The sequence below is a fragment of the Anas platyrhynchos genome, chromosome 2 (assembly GCF_047663525.1).
Source record: "Anas platyrhynchos isolate ZD024472 breed Pekin duck chromosome 2, IASCAAS_PekinDuck_T2T, whole genome shotgun sequence".
Lineage (NCBI taxonomy): Eukaryota > Metazoa > Chordata > Aves > Anseriformes > Anatidae > Anas > Anas platyrhynchos.
Window position 1 is genome coordinate 69,967,208 of NC_092588.1, and position 22,340 is coordinate 69,989,547.

Here is a 22,340-nt window from a genome sequence, read left to right on the forward strand (position 1 = left end):
ACCATGTCCCTAAGAACCACATTCAACCTTAATCACCCCCAGGGACGGTGACTCCACCACCTCCCTGGGCAATCCGTCCTGATGCCTGACTGCTCTTTCTGAGAAGTGTTTCCTCATTTCCAACCTGAACCTCCCCTGGCACAACAACACAAAACCAAAATGTTTGTTTTCTCCTTCTGGGGCCGTAGAATCACAGACTCACAGCGTGGCTGAGGTTGGAAGGGACCTTTGGAGATAATCTGGTCCACTCCCCTACCAGGTAGGGTCACCCAGAGCACGTTGCACAGGATGGCATCGAGGCAGGTTTTGAACATCTGACGAGAAGGAGACTCCACAGCCTCTCTGGGCAAAATAGTCCAGTGCTTTGCCACCCTCACAGAAACAAAGGGTTCCTGATGCTCAGCTGGAACTTTCTGTGCCTCAGTTTGTGCCCCTTCCCTCTTGTCCTGTTGCTGGACACCACTGAAAAAAAGTCTGGCCCCATCTAGTAGTTAACAAAGCATCTGTCTTACTCTGCAACGCACCTTGCTCAGGGAGAGGTTGAAATCCCCTTGGGGCACCTGGCCAGCTTGGCCGTGAGAGAAGTTTTCTCTGGGTTGAATGAAGTTGGCTTGTCTTATCTGGGCCCCGTCACTGGCTGTCAGTGCTGCTGGGGAAAAAGGTGAGGGGATGAGCACCCCATGGTCCCCCTCGAGCAAGGTCCTGGCAGCAGAAAGCCCCAGCCATGAGGCTGCCCCCAGTGCTCGGCCCATACGGATGCATACCAAATGCCCAAACACTGACTTTGATGTTCCAAGTCCAATATTGCAGGTGTTGCCAAACCCCTCTGAAGCAAGCAGTCAAGTGATTCCAAGAGAAGCTTTGGGACTGGGAAGCGACGACAGTAAGAAATCCAGTCAAATGTTTAATTGACTGGATATTCACATTCCAAGTCACCCTGAATCCCCGTTGCTACTGTTCGGTTTAGTGTGTTGACACCTCCCCAAATGTTGTGAGATGCTTGTGCTGACTTTGGAAAAATGGCAGAAGTGACGGAAGATACCTAAATATGCTAGAGTGATTGTGAAAGAATATATGGAAAATATCCTGAGAATCAAAATGAGCTGGATCAGGTAGGAAAAGTTGTAGAAAATAGCTTTTATTGATAGTATCATCTCTGAAGATTCTTACTACCCAACAGGTAAAGAAGCATTTGAGTTAGAAAAGATAGTATGTTTATTTCAATAATCAGCTTTTACCCACTGACCCTTGGTGTACGTAAAGGAAAATACACAGGCTGAAAGAGAGAATTGTGTCCTGCTGTGGTGCGATGTGACAAATTTCCATGGATGTTTAAAGGCTTAAATGCAGGTAGGTTTAGAGAAGCAGGATGTCAGCGAGCGACACCTGAATCAAAGTGTTGATGGGGAGTTTTGTAGGTTCTTGTAGAGCAAGAGAGAAGTTCTCTGGCAGGCTTTTCTGTGCTGTTTTGGAGCAACATAATTGAATACATTAGTTCACTTTTTTGTTTTGTTTTATTTTTTTTAAATTCGATGTGCTGTCTAGGATAGGTGTGGAGATTTTCTGGTTTAAGCCAGCAGGCAGCTCAGCACCACCCAGCCACTTGCTAACTCTCCCCAGTTGGGTTGGGGGAGAGAATTGCACGCGTGAAGGTGCAAGAACTCATGAGTTGGAACAAAGACAGCTGACAGCTTACTAAGTAAAGGAAATCCATGCATCCAAGTACTTCATTCAGTATTTCCCACAGACAGGCGGCTGTACAGCCACTTCCAGGAAAGCAAGGCTCATCACACGTAACAGCTTCTTGGGAAGGCAAACACCATCACTCGCACATTAACATCTCCTTCCTCTATCTCTATCACAGCTTTTACTGCCAAGCATGATGCCGTAAGAAGAGCTCACACAAGCCTCAACGCTTATCAAAAGCACTATTTATTTACACAATGTCTTACAGGCAAGCCTGCAAGACGTCCAGTCTGGTGGTTCTGCCCAAGTTAGTGTTGGGCGCGCTGGCTCTGCCGCGCGTAGGGAACTGTCCGGGCACTCTTGCGATGGTCTTGCCGGACTCTGACGACAGACCCCAGAGATTTGCCGGGGGATCTCCATGCTTGTGTCGGTGGTAAATCCACATCCATTGGTTCTTCCGCATCTTGTGGAGGATCCACCTCCATGGGCTCCTCCCTGTTGGCTGGCAGACGGACGTGCCTTTGTCCCTGGTTCTTGGCAGGATGATTGTAGGGCCATGGTCTCATGCCTTTCTTTGTCCAGGCGACACGCTGGGGCCCTGTGTTGGTTGCAGCTGCCTGCAGAGCCGTGCTCTGCGTTCTGCTGGTCATGTGGACGCTGGCCATCGCCGTCTTGCCATAGTAGCCGTTTGTCATCCTGGTCTGGTTTGCTGGATGCTGGGGCCTCGCACTGCTCCCTGATGGCTTCAGAGCCGCGCTCTGCATTCTGCCGTTGCCGTGAGCGCTGGCCATCACTCTTGTGAGCAAGCCGATCTTCCCCTCCCGCTGCACTTGGTCTTCTGCTGATGCAGCCTCCTCCTTGGGTCTGAGAACACCACCAGACTCTTCAGTGCCTCACACAATGATGGGCACCCACCCGTCGTCTCGCTCTGGCTCCTCTTGCTTCCGCTCCGCCTTGGCGTTCGAAAGCCTCGCAGCCTCGCAAGTGGTGGGCCGCCTGTGGGGCTCCTGTATTTATAGGGCCCAGCAGGAAAGGCGCGGTGTCTACTGTGACAGAAGCAGGCCACTGTGATGGCCATTGTGACGGGGGCCCACACCTGTAGCCAAGCATGGCCGTGTTGCCATGGCTAGGAGCTTCAGCCTGAGGGGCTCCCATCCCCAGGCCCTAAGGACCTCAGGGGCCCTCCAAGAGACTCCCTCTGTTGCGCTGGCACTGCAGCCCAGAGGAGGGCAAAGTTGCAAGCGAAGTTGAAAGGCAAAAAAATGTCCCCTTCCAGCTTCTGCTGCACCCCCAGCTTCCTCGCTGACAGGTCAGTACAGAAGCTGAAAAGCCCTTGGCTCTGTGTAGGCACTGCTCTGCCACAACTAAATCATCGAGGTGTGATCAGCAATAATGTCACCCCAAATCCAAAACACAGCATTTTGTGTTCCTCAAGTGAAGAAAATTAACTCTATCCCAGCAAAAGACATGAAGAGCATTTTGCAAACTGGGGACAACAATTTCACTTGTTCACAAATGCTTACTAATAAACATTTTTCAGGCTGATAGTTCAGCTGTCACCATTGAAGCATAGAATCATAGAATCATTGATGTTGGAATAGACCTCCAAGATCGTCTGGTCCAACCGTGCACCTACCATCAATATCACCAACTACAACATGTCACTAAGTATCACGGCCAACCTTTCCTTAAACACCCGCATGGATGGTGACTTTCCAAACTAAACCTCCCCTGGGACAACTTGGCACTTTCACCATACTACCACTGTCACCCACTAAACCATGTCCCAAAGTACCAGGTCCCACCTTTCCTTGAACACCCCCAGGGACATTGACTCCACCACCTCCCTGGGCAATCCGTCCTGATGCCTGACTGCTCTTTCTGAGAAGAAGTGTTTCCTCATTTCCAACCTGAACCTCCCCTGGCACAACTAGAGCCCATTCCCTCTAGTCCTATCACTGGTTACCTGTGAGAAGAGGCTGGCCCCCAGCTCCCCATACCTTCCCTTCAGGTAGCTGTAGAGAGCAATAAGGTCTGCCCTGAGACTTTCAGCACTTTGCACAAAAATTCACAAGTTTCTAATGACCTCAAGAACTAATACTTAAGGCACCACGGAAATCTGTCAGAAAATACATTACAAGAGAGTTAAACTGCAGTCCTTCAGACTGTCAATTACATCTGTATGGGTATATGCATGTGTGTATACACACACACACAGGCACACACACTTGCATACGGTTATTTTAAGGTCAAGTGCTACCCTAGTACAAATATTACTTTCTTTGCTCCATCAGCTTTTCTTTGTTGAAAAGAGCACTGGTAAATCCGAAGAATAATACTGGAGTACAGTCCAGCAAGAGATCATGGCAATGACTATATTAACCCTTCAGAGTGAATTACAACAATCGAGTAACGTTGCTGTTAAAGCAAAATGCTTCTTATGTGCTTTATCATTTTGCCAGGAACAGCCCACCATAAGAAACCAAACAGAAATTCCATGTTTGTACTTGCCAAATGAATCTTTCATTTAAAATCTGAAACAAAGACACTACTTTTGCCAAACATTGCTAAGCTTCACTGAAGCCTTGCGTGAAAAACCAAGAGCTCTGACTATTTGGAATTCGTATTTGATGTAAAACTTGGTCTGTTTCCCACTTAGTGCAAATAAGCGACTGCACACTACCTTGAAGCTCTTTAAATTAAAAAATGATACTGACACAGAACTGCGCCAAATTAACTCAGCTCTGATGAAATGATTATAAAAACATGGTGTTACGAACCGTCTTGGCACTTAAAGACATAATGAAGTCTCCATAACTTTCTGAAAGCTGTTAAAATAAAAATAAAGACTAGCTTTGAAGTCAACATTTTATTTCTGCAACAATATAATGCCGAAGAATTTAAAATACTAAATACAATAAGATATAAAATCAAACAGATGCTTATTTTGAAAAAATAGATTTCTAATGGTAATTTCATTTAATGTCAGACTAAAAGAGACATTGGGTATGACCATTTGGACAATAGTGTTTGGTCTATAGTTTTATGTTAAGTTGTATTTTTCTTCACTAAAAAAATAGCTGATTTATCTAAAACATACAAAAGTTACCTTATTCTCTCTCATGGTTCATTCTGAGATAAACCGAAATCATGCTTGAGTCGTGCCTTTAGCAATGTTGCTAACTATTAATGACAGTGAAGCTGACAAGTAAAATGAAGCTTACATCATGCAGCATTTCATTTTCCAGTATTAAGTACACCACCTCAAATACTTGAGCATACAGGATGAATACTCTGCAGCTTGTGGAAGATTTTTCCTCCGTTCTTCCCTAATGAGAACCTGTATTCTGAGAGTATACAAAGATCTACCAAGTGTGCCTTCATCCGATGAATGGCCACAGCTCTACTAGAAGTAGCTATTTAATGTGCTAACAGATGATTCCCAAATTCCTCTCTATATCATATACATTAGGGAGCAGGGAAGTCAAATTCTTCAAGGAGAGTTATGTTTTGAAACTGTCAGACAGACAACCTGAAAACTAAATTCACTCCTGGTGCACTTCCAATGATCTAGATTTGAACTGAATTTTTTCTTTAAAACTAGGCAGGCAATGCATCTCCAACAGAAAGCCTGGTTATCTCTTTGTAATAACTAAAATGTTGAGAGAGTAACGCTGACCTGCCAGGAATTAAATTAAAAGCCAGGAAACATGAGGATAACATCAGTTACCTATGCAACTTTTATGACTAGATTATGATAAAGTCTTCATATGCACCATCACAGTTTTACTATCCCGGTCTCCCGCAGAACCACAGTTCATTCACAGATACAGTGTTTATGTGCCTCTCTTTTCCGTTTCCTCTTCAACCCACTGCAATTAAATTTACTAGATGGATAAATATTTACAACATCTCCATCAAAACAGCTGACAAGCTGGAAGACATATCTTACTGGTGGGTTCTCTGAAAGCACTGCACGCTAGGTACTCAGAAATACATACTAGACTTCAAAGAACCTACATGGAAAACATCCAAACTGGGAAACGTTTTGATGGGAGGTGTGAGAGATGTGGCATGGATGGGAAGAAAAAGGCTTAGCACTCGCAGTTAAGTGTGTCTGAATGCTTAGATTCATGTAAGAAATATGTAAATTGATAGAAATACAAATACTTCTCCAAAGGTGAGCCAAAAGAAAAGCAACCAGAAAGGACTCTTGAAAAGCTGCCTGATTTCCTCTAAGCAAACAGTCCACCTACTCGGCAGCCTCACAGGGAAAACCAATTTGCATCATCACAATTCTTAAATAGCCTTTCCCTGGGAATGCCTTCAAGAGACAATGTTTTTCCCAATCAGTTGACTACAAGATGATCAGACCTGTTTGGGAACTGGAATTCCTTTCCTTTCCAAATGTTTCTAAATTCAAAAGCTTTGTTCTGACCCAGAAAAAATAAACAACCTCAACTACAAAATTATCCGTGAAATGAAATCACCCTTTATCAGCTATTCCTGTGCTCAGAAAAATCGTCATCCTGGCATTTACTAAATTCTGAATGCTTTACCTTAAAACTTAATAAAAATAAAATAAAATAAAATAAAATAAAATAAAATAAAATAAAATAAAATAAAATAAAATAAAATAAAATAAAATAAAATAAAATAAAATAAAATAAAATAAAATAAAATAAAATAAAATAAAATAAAATAAAATAAAATAAAATAAAATAAAATAAAATAAAATAAAATGCGTATTTTGGAAAACTGCAATTCTGCAGTCCTAGAATTCTGAAATGTTATTCTCCCTATAAGAAATGTTTATTTAAAAGAAAATAAAAATTGCTAAACTAACAGCTTGAAACCTTTGCAGCTATGGCACAGACTTGCACCTACCCGTTGCACTGAATAACATATGGAAGGTTGTCATCCTCCATATGGATCCATTAGTAAAGGAGGACAGGTGTTTTTCTTATTGATTTTATTTATATTTACTGATCAAGACAGAATGTGTCATCCTGAATTCCATTTTAGTATCGCATTTGCAATATGCTCTGATTTTTACCTCCTTTTCCTTTTCCTGGCTTCTTCTCTCCAACAATGATTTCCTTTTGGCCCTGCATCTTTTCCAAGGTGATCTCCCTAGCCCATAAAACCAATCTGAAATCTAAGCTTTTTATCCAGTTCACTTACATATCATTCACACCAATTATCTATCACATCAGCTCGTTCTCTACAGGCCCCAAACAATCCTGCTGTTTCCAGGTCTCCTCCAAAATGAACAAACACTCCTTTGAGCATGAACACACCTGCCCTTCCTTAAACTTAAACCCATCAGTCACAACTAACACCCTCCAGCTCCACAAAGAGTCCTTGGAGCTAATCCATAAATAAGTAATTCTAACATCTTCAGAGCTCTACCACTACATTTTGGTTCCTCATCAGATCTGTTCTATATTTCTTGCATCCTCGTCTCAGGTTTTGGTGTGGGTTCAACCTGGTCTATTTGTCAACAATATGTCTGTAGATGGAAATCAGCCCAACATGGAGCCACCACCTCAGTTTACAGTTTCCTAGCTTCTCTTTTCTTATTCCTCCCCCCTCTGCCCCTCTTCCACTCTTCCCAGTGCAAAACTATGCCATAGTCCAAATGAGCAGTCTGAGTTTCCATGCAAGAGTTCCAGTGTTCTTCTCTCTTCTGTCAGGTTCCAACCACTAAGTCTGCTGTTACTTTGCATCTGGTTCTGCCTTTTGACAGACTGAACAAACAGGAATGAAGAACACAAAGAAAAAAGGCCCTAAGAAGCAATCAGATAATCACACATTACAAGTGAAGTCTGAAATTCTCGGAAACTGTAAGTTATTCCCTATGAGAGAAAGAGAGAGAAATGGAAGTTATATTCAAATCACAGAATGGAAAGCCAGTATTTGCTCACCTGGAATATTTGTTTCAATGAGAAAAGTGCCCGTCTCAGCTCCCGTCCATTGGAATTGTAAAGTTTTTCTGGAAAAGAAAAAGAAGACAACAATAGGAAGTTCAGTATTAACCAAACTGACAACACCAAGAAGAAAACAGTACAGATATCAAAAGAGTTGATGGCTAGTGCTCCAATGTCCCATTAGGTAGAGTTCTGTCAAATTAAGCAACATTCCTTTTTTTTTTTTAATACATATTTAGATAGATAGATAGATCTATATATAGATATAGATATAGATAGTATTCACTCATTAAAAACAAAGTAAAAACTGGGTTTAGTTGTCCATAACTTCAAATGGCATCTCCCAGGTAAATTCACTATAGCTTCAACTACATCAGCAAGAAACTATGCTGTAAGGAGTTTTCAAAAATGCCTAGAAATAATCAAATTCTTGCATTAAGGCAAACGTAGGGTTTATTGAAATACCAGATTAGTATCAAAACATGTAACTCAGAGCAGTCTTTGCTTTTGTTATCAAAACTAGAGCCACTGAATCCCATCCTTGACTGCCTTCCCTCTAGACATTCTTTTCTTGTGTTCTCATCTTTCTATTGTTAATTCCATTCTACAATGGCAATGAACATTAATACCAGAAATAGACGGACAGTCTGTTCTAAGCATAATTCAAAACAGTGTTTTATTCTCATGAAAACTGATCTTGATCTTTTTTTTCTAAATGAAGCAGAAGTCTTCTTTACATCATCCAGTACTGAAATATATCTGCCATCATTTATTCCCCTATTAGTGCATACTCGTAGAAATAATTTTAAGTAGACAAAAGGAACTCCTCTGCTATCATACTGTATCCTAACACAGCATCTGTGCCTTTGGAAGAACTCTTGTATCATATGTCTCAAGTTCATTGTTGTGTATTTGGAAGTGTTTTGTAACTCTATGGATGGATGGAGAAGAACATACGGCTCTTCGAGTCTTTCTAGCCTACTACGCAGGCATATCTGATAGAGACATTGCATAAAACACTTTATACAATCTTAAGTTTCACCATGTTGAATTTTATTACACAAATGCAATCTGAGGTCAATTACAAACAAAAACCTAATCTTTGTGGCCACCTGCTGTGACATGCTTCTCCTGACCCACAGATCATCCTACAAGGACCTGCTCTGCAATAGGCAGTAGTAGTGGACTCGACAGGCCACGAGATCAATGTGGGCATGCCTGTGGAGTGGGAATATTCATATGAGAAGATAAACTTTTAAAATCTGAGTTTTCTCTCTTGCTTTCCCACATCTATTTCTCTTTAATTACTAATTTACACTAGAAAATACATTTTCTCACTCGGGAAGTTACAAAAAAAAAAAAAAAGAAGCCCCAGCATTCAAGGCTTTAATGCATTTATAACTCAGTAATCCTTTTCAACTTAAATTAAAGAAGGCAGATTTTAATGTTAGAAAAACATTCCTTATTCCCAACAGTCATCTTCAACCAAGAAAAAAAAGTGAAATAAAACTTCAGCAAAGCTTACACTTTTTTTTGGTAAACTTTGAAAGTAGTTTTGTTCATCCCTAATTGCCTTTGATTTCAAAGGCAAAATGTGTAGAATTGGCAAAACTATTGTTGTTGTAAGTTGTCTCCTTCCTTGCACTGTTTATAGATTCCTGACAAAACATTGGAGGAATGGATTTCACTTGAAGCCATAAATTTAGAGGCGTACTTTAATTACTCTAGCTTAAAAACACACTGGCATGTGAAACTACACTTCTTGGCAGGATAAAGAGTAATTTTGTCAGAAAAGCTTAAAGAATAATAAAGGCCTTTTAAAGACCTGCTCTGTCAACTTTACATGCCATATAACACAAAATATTCCTCTTTGAAAGATACCTCCATCTGGCATTTGTTATTACTAATTTCCCTCTATTCATAATTCAGCATCATTACAAGCCGAGTCTCTCTAAACAAGGCAGCACATTATCATCTTAATTAAGAGAGGCACCATTTCTTAAAGTGCTGGCAACTTTGTACATAAATATCAACTTTCTAACAAATGCCATCTGTGGTTTTTTTTTTGTTGCTGTTGTTTTTTGTTTTAACAGGAACAGTCATCATCCCAGCCTGGGGTAAAGTACTAACGAACCATTGTTATGATCCTATAACACCAGTTGCTTTCATTGGTGCATGCAGATTTTTGGTACATCTCAGGGGAACAATGCCAAACATTTTTTCTCTTGGTCTTTTCACAGAATATAACATCATTCTTGGCAATGCTATCCCTCTTCATACACAGCAAAGACGACAAATTACTGAATGCAGTCCATAACAGGGCCTATCATTAGATCTGAAGGATCAATACCTACTGGCAGCATCACGTTTTGTAACAGCAGTGGCAACATGACAGCAGCACATAGCCCAGACACTGGAGCTGGTCTGACACACGTTTTGAGGAGCAACAGTGCAGGTAAGTTGTCTCATTTCAGACATTTATTACAAAGGTACAGCTATCTACACAAACGTACACAGTTCCCTCCTCACGTTGAGCTCATCGTGTTGAATCAGCTCAGAAACTCAAGTTTCTCAACATTTCATCCAATATTCTTACTCTAGGACAGTACAACCAACTTCTGATACTGCTGGTGGCCACCAGAAAGATTCACAGAGCGTGACCCAAGGAGGTAAGCGAAACAGTCGCCCCTCTGAGCTATGCTCTGTGAGAAGGTGTTTTGGTTTAGAGAACTCAGGTCCAGGGTCAACCTTGGCCCAGGCAGGAAAGCCCGAGTAAGAAAGTCTGTCATGGGCTGCTTTCTACAAGCTTTATTCTGTTTCTGTGTGCTGTATTATCATAAAACCCTAAGTGTTTTCACCAGATGAAAGCTCCAGGGTACTTGTTAAGAAGCTCCTGGCCCTTCTGGGATCCCCATTTGCCAGCAGTGACCTAACACCACAGGGGCCTCCGGCCTGGTACCAAAAGGCTCGGACTGGAACTAAAGCTATGAAAACACACGGGCAGAATACAGAAGGCAAACATGACCAGTAAGGCCTCTTGCTGTGGTAGAAAAACAAATTAAAACAGAGATGGAAAGGCACATTTGCTTACATGTACAATGTTTTCACGCTGAAGGTGATTCAGAAACCAAAGAAGATAGCAAATGCTTTTTAACGCTGGCTGTTTTACCTTAGCAATTTAAAGCATTGCTCTCTTTTAAAGAGATTGAGAAGTAACTTTCCACTTTAACGTACAGAGGTGACCACAGTTGCTGTTACCAGAACCAAAAAAAGACCAAGGACAGCCCAGAAGACCTGAGCTGGGTAAACGTGCTGTATAAATACTTAAAAACTTACGCCAGGCCTGCATTACACAGAAACTGAACCTCTCAGTCTCAGGCAGGAAGATGTGCTGCTACACCTTTCCCTAAAGCATAATGTCCCTCTGGCCCTTTTGTAACAAAAAACACCCACACCACAAAACTTCTTATCTTTATGTCTTTGTACAGGTCAAGTATGGACTTGGAGAAACTACACTCACACACTTCTAGATTGGAAAAGATAAATTACATCAGGGAGTCTGAGGTATCTGACTGTGTCTACCTAGCTATAAATGACCAAAATTCTGACAGTTATGTCATGATAAACTGTGCTATTGCTTTTATTTCTTGAACAGAAGTAGTCAGAAAGGAAAGAGTGGCATCTATATCTGTGAAGAAGGTTTAATTGCAGTTATCTAGATGACAGAGGTCTCCTGGTGGTTTCTTCTGATGGTAGCTAACACTAGAGGGCACTGCTTATTTCTTTATTTTATGAAAGAAAAGGCACTCTGTCCCTCCATGGCAGCTTCCCACTGATCAAGCAATACTGACTGTGATGCTAAAATTGGCACTTCGTTAACCTTGAAAGCCTACTTTTTAGTTGTGGCCTGCCTGACATCCTGAGCAAACAAAAAGCATCAGCACTGCCATCCTCAAACATGCAAAATCAGTGCCAACTCTTCTGAAACCACCTGACAGAAAAACAGGTACAAGCTTCATCATCATCTGCCTTTCTGTAACACTCAAGAGTCACATTTGTTAAATTATCCTTTGCACCATATGGATAAGGTGTATTTTCTTGACACACAATGACAGTCTTTGCTCACCACCTCTTCCCACAAGCAGGATGCTAAATATAACTGAGCTGGTGATATAAACACATACACAAGAGGCAGCAAGCTAGAAGTACCTCTTTTCTTGCAATAACAGCACTTGGGGAACATGCTTCATGCTCAGAAAGAAAACCATTATTTATTACCCTAGGTTTTTATTTGTTTGCTTTTACTTCTATAAAAATAACTCTCCTAGAGAGGAAAGAAAAACAACACACGGTAGGTGAAAAAGGATTTCTCTAGACGAATTTCATAAAAACGTGATGCTGGATGTGAGGCAGCAGAGTCTACAATTGGCATCTTTTCAGAAAGCAAGAAAAGCCTTTAAAGGTATTTGTTTTATCAGACCACCAGTAGCTTTCAAAGGTGACTATATGTTTTCAGAAATGACTGTCAGAGGCTCAAGTTTCAGTGAGAATTCAACTCCTTTAACTACACTGAAATGGGATTTTTAAAGAAAATAGTATCTGGCCTTTAAATTATTGGAGAAAGTGGAAGAGAAGTCAGTACTTTCATTGGGGAAATATCTATTTTCAATCTACAATTAAAAATAAAAATATAAACAAGATAACTGGCTGAATATTGCCTGGTTCAGTCTCATGTGTTACACCTGACCTCTGACCGACAGGGTACCATTCTCCTCCCTTCCTCTTCCATCACACCCATTGAATTAGTCCCTGGGATATAGTAATTTATGTAGCATCAGCCTTTTGAGCTATTGGCAAAGGCTCACGAACATCTGGCTGAGCACAAATGGGAGTTGCTCTGCTTCACTTGCTGCTGCCTGAATGACCTTCACATCTCCCATCTATGCCTCTTTTCTTTAAACGATAATTTCAAGATGAAGCTCCTTTCCTTACAAAAACATGAAAGGAAGATTAACTCTACATTTGATTACATTAGCAGGATACCTGGTGCAGATCTAATTAAAAGGCATTTCAAACACTTCCTGCCATTCATTGCTGAAGTCCGTGCATGGGACAGAAGCAGCAATATTCTCCGTCTTCCTCTAGCAAACTGGCTAGTGTTTAGAAACTGAAATCTCATTTTGCCTCCCTGAAACAATGAATACAACACTTTCGTTTAAAGTGCTCACTAGAAGGAAGTAATAGTTTATCTCTTTGAGAATTTAAATCAACTGGGTAGTTTTCCACCAGCACTGATGTGGGGTGGGGCAGCAAGAGGTGAAACGAAAAAAGAAAATTGTTTAAAAAAAATAGAAAAACCTCTTTTCTGTAAATGCCAAGTACCACACCTCCAAATTTATTACTAAGTTACTACAACTTTAAATGGGTGTTACTCTATCTGAATGAATTCACACCAAAAAAATACAGAGAATTGGATAAAAAACCTGAGCAGCAAAGTTAAAAGTTAGGCATCCCATCCTGAAATCTGGCTTCATGGAACAGCCTGACAGACCTCACCCCATTACTCAAGTGGGCCCATGGCTATGTATAGGACTATGGATCTATAGAATGACTGTATTTAAAAGTAATTAGTGCAGTGTGCCATTCTTTCACTGTACGTCAAACAAATTCAAGCAATACCCTAAGAAAAGACCTGGTCCTATGCCAAGAAGAGTCTCTCTGTTGTTTTGTTTCTGCCCACAAAAGCTAGTAATAAATTTGCTGCCAAGACAATACATTCTCCTTTTACTCTTGGACCCCCTAGAAAATACACTGAGAGAGGATTCATTCATAGGCAGATTGCCCACTAATAAATTAACATAATTGGTGCTTCTGCTGAGATCACTTTGTTTCACACATTACTCTTTTTTTTTCCCCCGAATCCTGAATCTGATCTTATTTTCTATGTACAAATAGATGGTTATGTATTCATGAGTGCTCAGTGTCACACAATCTCAAACCATATATTCTCCCACTAATCCAGGGACAAACGCCAAGCACTTAGCACGGAAAAAGGGGTTTTCCACAATAAAGTACGACCTGATGAAAAGCAACGGGCTGAGCACAACTCATGCTAAGCTTGGCAGCAGGACCCCGAGCCCACCTTACTGTCAGCACTGACCGAGCCCGAGGAATTTCCTTGCTGCCTGGTGAGGAATGCCGCCCAGCCTCACAAAGAGGACAAAACCCATTTCAGCTCGTTTTCATTTGGAGACAGCACAGCTGCTTAGCTAATTAGCTGGGACAGCCCCTCTCCTCAGCATGAGGTCCTCTGCCCCCACCCCAGGAGGGGGATCCTTTGTGGGGAGAGGATCCTGTTGCACATGCATATGAGAAGAGCGCGCTGTCAGCCTGCATCCTTGTTCCTTGTGAAGGGTCCACAGGTGGGGAGTGGGAGGAGAGAGTCACAAAACAGCCTCAGACATCCTGTCCTGCCCCATATCCTGAAGACAGAGGCTTAAAGAAGTGGGTGCCACAAGCCACTTGTGGAAGGAAGGCATCTGTACATACAGGGCAGCCCACGGGCTTGGGAGAACCTCTGGGACCTCTCAGGAGAGCAGTGGGACCTCTGCTGGGAGTGACAGATACCCAGTACCACCAGGATGCCAGAGCAACTCTCCACACTCACACTTCAGAGGTTTCTTGCCTCTTAGATGTGCTTTTCCTGCTGCAAGAAGCCACTGGCAACAAACATCCTTCCCATTTCCACAAGGAGGGAATATAGGATAGACCTCATTTGGGGAGGGAGGCTTTCAGCTAATGTTTTTTGAATGTTTCTCTGAAGCACCAAAAGTACTACTTTCTATCACAAGTGAAAAGCCCCATCGACATGGAACTAGGAAGAACATTTATCACACTGTCCATACTCACTACAACGAACGCCAGTGATTTACACTAAAAGGAGAAGCTAAAACACATTAATAATTTACACAGTAAAGTGCAAGAGGCAATCTTCGTTTTCATCTGGATCCTGCAGGTCTGGAGTCTGGTACTCTCCATAGCTGCACGTTGTGTCATGCTAAGAATAAAGGAATATTAAAAACTGATGGTCTAAAGGCTTCTTTTCACTATTTTGATTTCTAACTTGCTTAGTCAGTTAAGGCCCTGCTTTCTCATAAATAACAAAGAAGGAAATACAAGCTGATGTGGGCTGAGAATGGGGTGAAGCTGGCTGACAGAAGCAGGCTACTGCATTTTCCCTTACTTTTCACTGCTATTTTCCCCACTCAGTTCTGCAGAAAGCCATCCCAGTTGTCTCCTACTGGTGCTGTGGAAAACAAGGATGTAGGCGGTAAAAAAGCCCAACAGCAGAAGAGCATAACAGCAGGTTACACGTTTAAATTATGAACTACAAAATCAAAATGGGAGATTAAAACCCAGTGTCAACACACTAACTGCACAGAAATCAGTGGGAGGAAAAAAAGAAATCAGGCTTCATAAATTAGTTGCCTCTGGAGAGGTAAAGAAAATACAGGGGCTGTTCATTGAAGAAAATAATAATAATAATAATAATAAAGTATTTTCTAGAACTAGCTTTCCTGGACCAGCTGGAGAGTTCTCGGAAATCATTGCCAGGCCAAAGCCACAAAAAGCATCTGCCCTTCTTTACAAGCTGAAGGCTGCGAACAAGCAGGGACAGCAAGGCATCTTTCACTAATCACTTGAGTTCACCACAGCTTTTCTTTCCATTCCCAAACTACGTCTCCCACATTTACCCTTCCTGATTTTGCCAGCTAGAATATCGAATTCCCTCGAGTTGTACTTCGCATCCAGTCTGATGCCTGCTGACACATTTTGAGCACAGGGGGATGGATGTTTCTGTTCTTCAGAGCAGTGGCAGTGAAGCACGCTGTGCAGGTCTGTGAACCAAGCACTGAGCTGCCAGAGGCTGCTCAAGCAGGTCTTCCTTCCTTCCGTGACATAAAAAGCAGCGCTAGAAAGGCTTATTCGAAAGTTACAGCCTTGCCAACATATTAACAAAATAAAGATCCTCTGCCTGTTCAGCATATTCATTCCAGCGACGGAGCAGGCACTGCAGCACATTTCTCTGAGATGATTTATTTAGATAGGTCCTCCTCACTTGAATGCAAAGGCACTAATACGCTCTTTAATTCTCAAGTGCAGGAAACAGCATTGCACTTTGATAACTTCAGAGGAGGGCACTTCCATACATCCGAAAAAATGCTGTAGCTGCTCTTTTGTAAGAGTCAAAGGGTTAGAGAAGGGAAAAGGCTACAGAGCGAGGTCAAATATTACAGCACCGTATTACAGAAAGTGGTGATGGCAGAGACTTAAGAGGTCATCTTGTTCATCCCCCTGCTAATGCAGAATTGGTCCCTAGAGAGTAATACAGTAGGAAAGTAGTTGTTATACTAAAATATAGGTTACATAATTCAAGTGAATGGAGCCAGGGAAAACTGCTAGAAAGGAAAATAATATAGAAGAACCTACTGTTTTCTTTAGAGATTACTGTAACCAATCTGAGGCTAGAAAATAATTATAGAAGAACATGAGTCGTGACGAATCTGCAATCTCTGTTTTAGTTTACAGTGAGGTCTCTGAAATGCTGAACTGTATGCCTGTGCTTGAGCAAGCAGATCAGTGCCTCCTGGATTACAAGCACTTAATAGCACGATGCTAGTCAGCTAGTCATTATCCGAGTCTTCTGGTTTATTCCATTTTAAATACGCTGTGCCAACATGCTGCCCTGCATATTCAGCAAGTACTAGGAGGCAAACAGCAATGAGCAAATTATAGCAACCAATCAAAAAAAAAAAAAAGGCCAAAAAAATGTAGGCACACACCTGCTATCCCTAGAATTACGACTGTCTTATCTGTGCTGACAGCTTGGCAAAAGGCAAAAACATCCGAGTGCGACGAGAACACAGACTGGTGCCAAGAACGTGAACGAGCTCCTGAGCTTCAAGTTCAGACCAAGTTTCACTGTTGCATAAGATGTGCCAAAATAGGTCAGAGGATATCTGCAGGACTAGGGCATTCAGTGACCCCAGACCATCCTCGGGAAGTGCATCAGGGTTTACCGGCCTAGAGATCCCTGAGGATGCAGCCTCTTAATCAACTGCAGGTGTTTGAACCCCAGCAGAGGTTTCTTGAAAATTCAGGCAGCAGGTACGGACCAGATGAGTATCTGACAGCAAGGCAGCAGGCAAAAGAGACAGCATCAGCAGGGAGCAGTGATAAAAATCCGATAAAGCTGCTGCTTCTCAGAATGCTGCTAGCGGTTGCGATAGTATGATGCATACTTAATTAAATACCTGAATCTGCATTACCAACGCTCAGAGACTTTCCAGTCTTTCTGCCAGTCGTTGAACATTCTTAACTGGCCAAACTTAGGCTTCACCTATTTTGAGTACACAGCCATACAGCCAACAACAGTCCCATAAGCAAGTCTCGCAATTCCTAGCAGACATGATCCCAGAAAAAACATTAGGTTAGTGAAAAAAACCTGCTTAGGTAAGTTGACTAGTCTTTTTCCATGCAGCTTGATGTGTTTTAGGGTTCTTCTTAGCAGCAGTAGATCAATTTTGTCCTGGATACGTGACCTGGTTGCCCGCAACACCCACCTCATTATGTACAGTCCTGGGGCATACTCAAGATATACAGATCAAAATGAGAAAGAGAGAAATTATGCTACAGTTACATGAAAGGCTGTATGAAAGCCCAAATCCTGGAAGAGGATGTATACACAAAGGATATAGTTAAATTAACAGAAATTAAGTTAACATAAGCTGACTCGTAACAGAAAAAGGAACGAAGAAACCATCAGATGTGCGCAGAGGGTAGCACAAATACTTTGAAGTAGATGTCAAAATAGTTCAGGGTCAGCAAGCTTCCCATTGCTCTGACATCACTGGGATGGATGAAAAACGTACCATTTTAACAACTGAAAGGAAAAGAAAGCCCCGAGAATAAACTGGAATGGAATGGGTAAGATTTTAGAAACCAGCAGAAGGGGGCCTCTAGTTAAATCCGTGCCAATGCGGGAATCTCACCTGCCGTGGACGCCTGGCAGCTGGCCCATCGCTATTGCATCCGCCACACGGTGCCTTGCAGCCCGAGAGACGTGCAGAGGCATCCCAGGAACGTGGCACAGGCACTGTGATAAGCTTCGCATGCCAGCAGGCAAGGTAACACCATGTGGGAGCTGACGGTCCCGAGCTCCACGCACCAGACCTGGCAGCCCTGCGAGGCAGCACTGCACTTGCTCTGTTTCTCCTGTGCAGATTGGTTTTCCTCAGGTGATTTTTTTTTTTAATTACTACTGATTGTTGTGAATGCAAAGGCTTCTCCAGCAGTGGGGAAACACGCCTTTGTATTATCTAATGGACTGCAGACCGCAAAGAAAACAGAGAAAGCATTTCAGCCCTTCACATGTTTATAAATATGAGGTAAAACCAGGGCATTGTTCCTCTTCCCATGTACCACAGCCATGGTAAAGGGAGGTGCCCAAAGCCACACGCATTTATTTATTTTTTAAATAAAGTGAATTACCAATAAATGACCAAAAAGTGAAGCTCTCACTTGATGACCATGAGTTTTTCCTCCATTTCTACCGGTGAAAAATACCACATATGTTCCAGGAACAAAACGTGTAGCATTGGTAATCTCCACAACAGCATGGTTGGATATTAAGTGTGAAGGAAAATATCTGAGCAACCATTTCACCTCCATCGACGATATAAAAAATAAAAAACCTCCGTGCTAAATGCTTCTCTCAGTTGCATTTGGAAATCAATGAATTTTGCATGAAATTCCAAGCCCTTCAGATCAAGGATTGAAGTTCAGAGAAGGACCAGCAGCGAAAATTACTTGAGAAACTATATCAAAACATGACTGAAAAATACCAGAATGAAACTTTGGAATGGAGTCAACTTTACTTCCAAATTCTTGTTTTCCTCATCAACTGTATTCACTATGTTCTTACTTCCTCAGCAGACTACGAGCCATACATCTCTTCACAAGCAAAATGAAGAGAGACTTTTCAATACATTTGTAAATTTAGATTGACAGAAAGTTGTTTTTTTTTGCCTGTTTGTTAGCACATGGGACATAGGTTTCACAAAGGAATTGGAAATATCTTTTATTACTTCGTTGTCCAGTTCAAGCACTGGATCATTCTTACAGGCCAAAGATGGTGAAAGGAAAATGTAATTAAAATCCCTATCTTTGAATTTACATACTATGAGCTTTAAAACACACAAGTGGCAATTCACTCAGCTAGGGCACGTTACTTAGAAGGATCCAACTTCCCCTGCCACAGCAGCAATATACTGTCAAGCTCATCCACAACCTAATGTACATGCATATATACATATTTTTCTGCACCATGACAGTTTGGAAGATTTCTTAAAACAAACAAACCAAAAAAAAACAAACAAACAAAAAAAAAAAACAAAAAAAACAAACAAACAAACAAAAAAAACAGCTCCATCAACGGGTTTGCTCTTCTGAGGGAAAAGCCTCCTAATGCCTCCCCAAGCCATGCTTCCCCTATGGGGAAACAGCTCTCTAGACCTCATGACGGTGACGGACCCTACAGAGCTTCTAGCTTCACTTCAACTAATTTTCTGGTGAGGTTTCACACCCCCATCAACTATTTGCCTAATAAATATAACTTAAAAGAGAAGTCACTCCAGCTATTGCTTTCCTTTCCATATGGGTCGGTTCTGTGCTGGTCCTGGCAGGTTTGAAATAGGCACGAAATACACTGCTCACCCCTTAACAGCTGAACAACCCAAACAAGCGTTGTCAGCACCAGCAAACCTCTACGCCTGTACTTGTTAAAAACAGTAATAATAATAAAAAGCTATTTCTGAAGCATTTTTAGAAGAATTTTTCTTTTACCCTCCACAGAGAAAGCACTATCCTCAGAGGGCTCTTCAAAACCATCTATCATCCATTTATATTTTCAAACATTCCTGAAGTGCAATCTCTGTTTACCATACCGTGCTGCACTTGGCCTGAACTTGTTTAACACATGTTAGCATTATTTATCTGAAGTCATTTATCACAGTTGTAAAAGATCTGACATATGATGGAGGTTTTCCAGCATATATCATGCCTCTCACTTAACTCAACCGCTGATTATTTCCACCTCAAAGTAATTTGACCAAAGCCACACGAAAGCATTCATCTACACTACATTTTTCTCTGTTCATTATTAATTTAGGCACTAGCTGTAAAAAGCCCTTGCCCTACTTACCTAATTAATCAGGGGAATATCAGCTATGTATACACACATGCTAAATATATACAGACACCACATGTACACGCATTAGTTGTACATAATATTATATATATTCAAATATATATTTATATTTTTATATATTAGTTACACATATTATAAACATATAAAGGCAATGGTTTCCCTTTAGGAGGCTCCATGTGGTAAGAAAAAGCAGCTTAATTAGCACAGGGATTGGAAATTTTATTTTGTAATATAAATACAATTGCCTGCTGTGCAAAGCATTTCTCTACTCAAAGTGTAAGGTCCCTCAGTGCTGCTTCCTCACTTTCTCTCACTCTTACAGAGAACATGAGTATTGCAGTGACCCTCAGGGTGACAGCATGGGTTCTTCTGCTCCACTCATAGTGATGGCAAAGCCTTCACAGCCTGAGCCCAAACACACATTTGGTCCATTTGCTTCTGGTTCCATCTCCCTTTAAACCCATTTTCAGCACTGGCTTCGGCATAGCTCAACTTCAATCCCTTCAGCTGCCGAACAGACCTAACGAGCAGCACCTGACTTGTGCAGATGTTTCCAGTTTTAAGGCCATTAGAAACTTTACGGGCCTTTTCTCAAGTCTTTCTCTCAGCAATGGGATTTCTAATGGAAATTTAAAACTAATTTAATAGTTCAATAAAATACTGCACTTTTTCCTCCTCTTAAGCTTCCCATTTGTCATAGCAAATACTTGCTGATCTGCATTTCAGAGCCTCAAAAACACCAAACAAAACCAGAACTGATGTAAGGCTGACCGACTAGACGCTTGACTCCAAAGCTTTCCAGCTTCACCCCCAACACTTTTTTAAAGTATACATGCACACATACATCTATGCACACACACACAGTTGTCTAGATCACATATTTCCATTTGCTTCCAAAACAACCCCATCCAGGATTATATTAATAGCCTCAAAACACTGGTTACAAGCGAGTTTGAAAACTACTATGAACTCTTCAGAACATTTTGTGTTTTCCTTTTTCCACTTTACTATCTTCCTTAGCTCCATCATTTCCAATTACCAAAATGTGGTATATCACAAATATGATGATTACAGCTGGCTGTAAATTCTGTCAAGAAAAAGACATACAGGCACTGATACTGCTGCAGAAATTATTCACGCATCAGTGTGTTGCTCAGTCTTTCTTCAAGGAGTGCTAAGTCAAGTGATTCAACTGCTCTTGCATTACTCACCTACGACAACACTCTCTTCCACCCCTTCTGTCCGCTGATAACTGGTAAGTAATATTTCTTGGGAGGCAACGAACGACATGAAGACAGCAACTCACTGTGAAGCAAAAGGCAGTCACCCAGCGCAGAGCTGCTAAGACATGAATAATTCCCAGTTTCCTGGCGTAGGCTAAAATCTTACAGCTATGGGCGGCAATGCATTACAGTAGTGGGAGCAGATCTTGTTGCAAAAGGGATACTTCATTTCTAAAACAGGTCTCTGTTCTAACTAAAGCCTGAGAATGCTCTTTTGGGCCAGCTTGGGTGAGTTCCAGTGATCGCCCTAAACAACAGCTGAACAGAAATATTAACTTCGAAGTTGTTCTGAGGACAGTGAAATGTCTTGAGAGGATGAACGGAAAGATAAACTTAGCACACAGTTACATGAAAAAGTTAGCCAGTTATTCCATCTGTTGGATCAACACATAGATTTCCTTTTTGTGTTCACAGGTAATGAGCCAACATCCCTCATGTACATGAAGATGTGGAAAGTTTTACTTTGACTGAGGATGCCTCCTGGGTAGGTCATACAAATTCTGCTGCACATCTCAGAAAGGGTATTTATCTTAGTTACAAAACTAAATGATTCACTGCTAAGTATTAAGGTCATGAAACTACAGCTTCTATTTCAGCCACAGCATTACACAACTTTGGTTTCTTATCACAATCCTGTACAAGTGCAACCATTCTTGAACCATAAAACCATCTTAACAAAACACGCAAGGAAGAGTTGGCACAATGAACACTGGACAATCACTCCGGGTTCACTTTCCACAAGCTCTTGTGGATTTGTATACCACTCGTGACTTCACTGAGGAAATACTGCGGTAAATTCAATATGACTTTTACATAAACAATTTGCACAACAATGTGCATAAAGGTACGGTTTCTGTTAGTGAACAGGCAGTTTTCCTATCAGCTCAGCTAAACCAAACATAAGAAAATAACTTTGCACATAAGTTAAAACAGTCAACTGGTTGTCCAGTCTCCAACCCTGGAGGTATTCAGTACTATATACCCTGCACAGCCTGCTCAAATCGACCCTGCCCTGAACAGGTGAGTTTGGCTGGGACTGGACAACCACCGGAGGCGATGTCCCACCTCAATGGTTGTGTGAAGAGTCTTCAAAAAAATCTGCAGTTTCTTCTCCACTCAGTGGAGCTGAAGCATGTGCTTACTACAGCACCCACATTACACGTATTCAACTAC

At 41.6% G+C, this 22,340-nt stretch overlaps 1 protein-coding gene across 13 annotated transcripts in view; it reads right to left on the reverse strand.

Annotated features, from left to right (window-relative positions):
• FHOD3 (formin homology 2 domain containing 3) overlaps nt 1-22,340 on the reverse strand; it is a 382,905-nt gene that overhangs the window by 203,349 nt on the left and 157,216 nt on the right. For all 13 annotated transcript variants that reach the window (XM_027451788.3, XM_027451784.3, XM_027451783.3 and 10 more), the window contains exon 4: nt 7,614-7,681. In XM_027451788.3, coding sequence (XP_027307589.2) covers nt 7,614-7,681 — 68 coding nt within the window. The remainder of the gene's footprint in view (nt 1-7,613; nt 7,682-22,340) is intronic.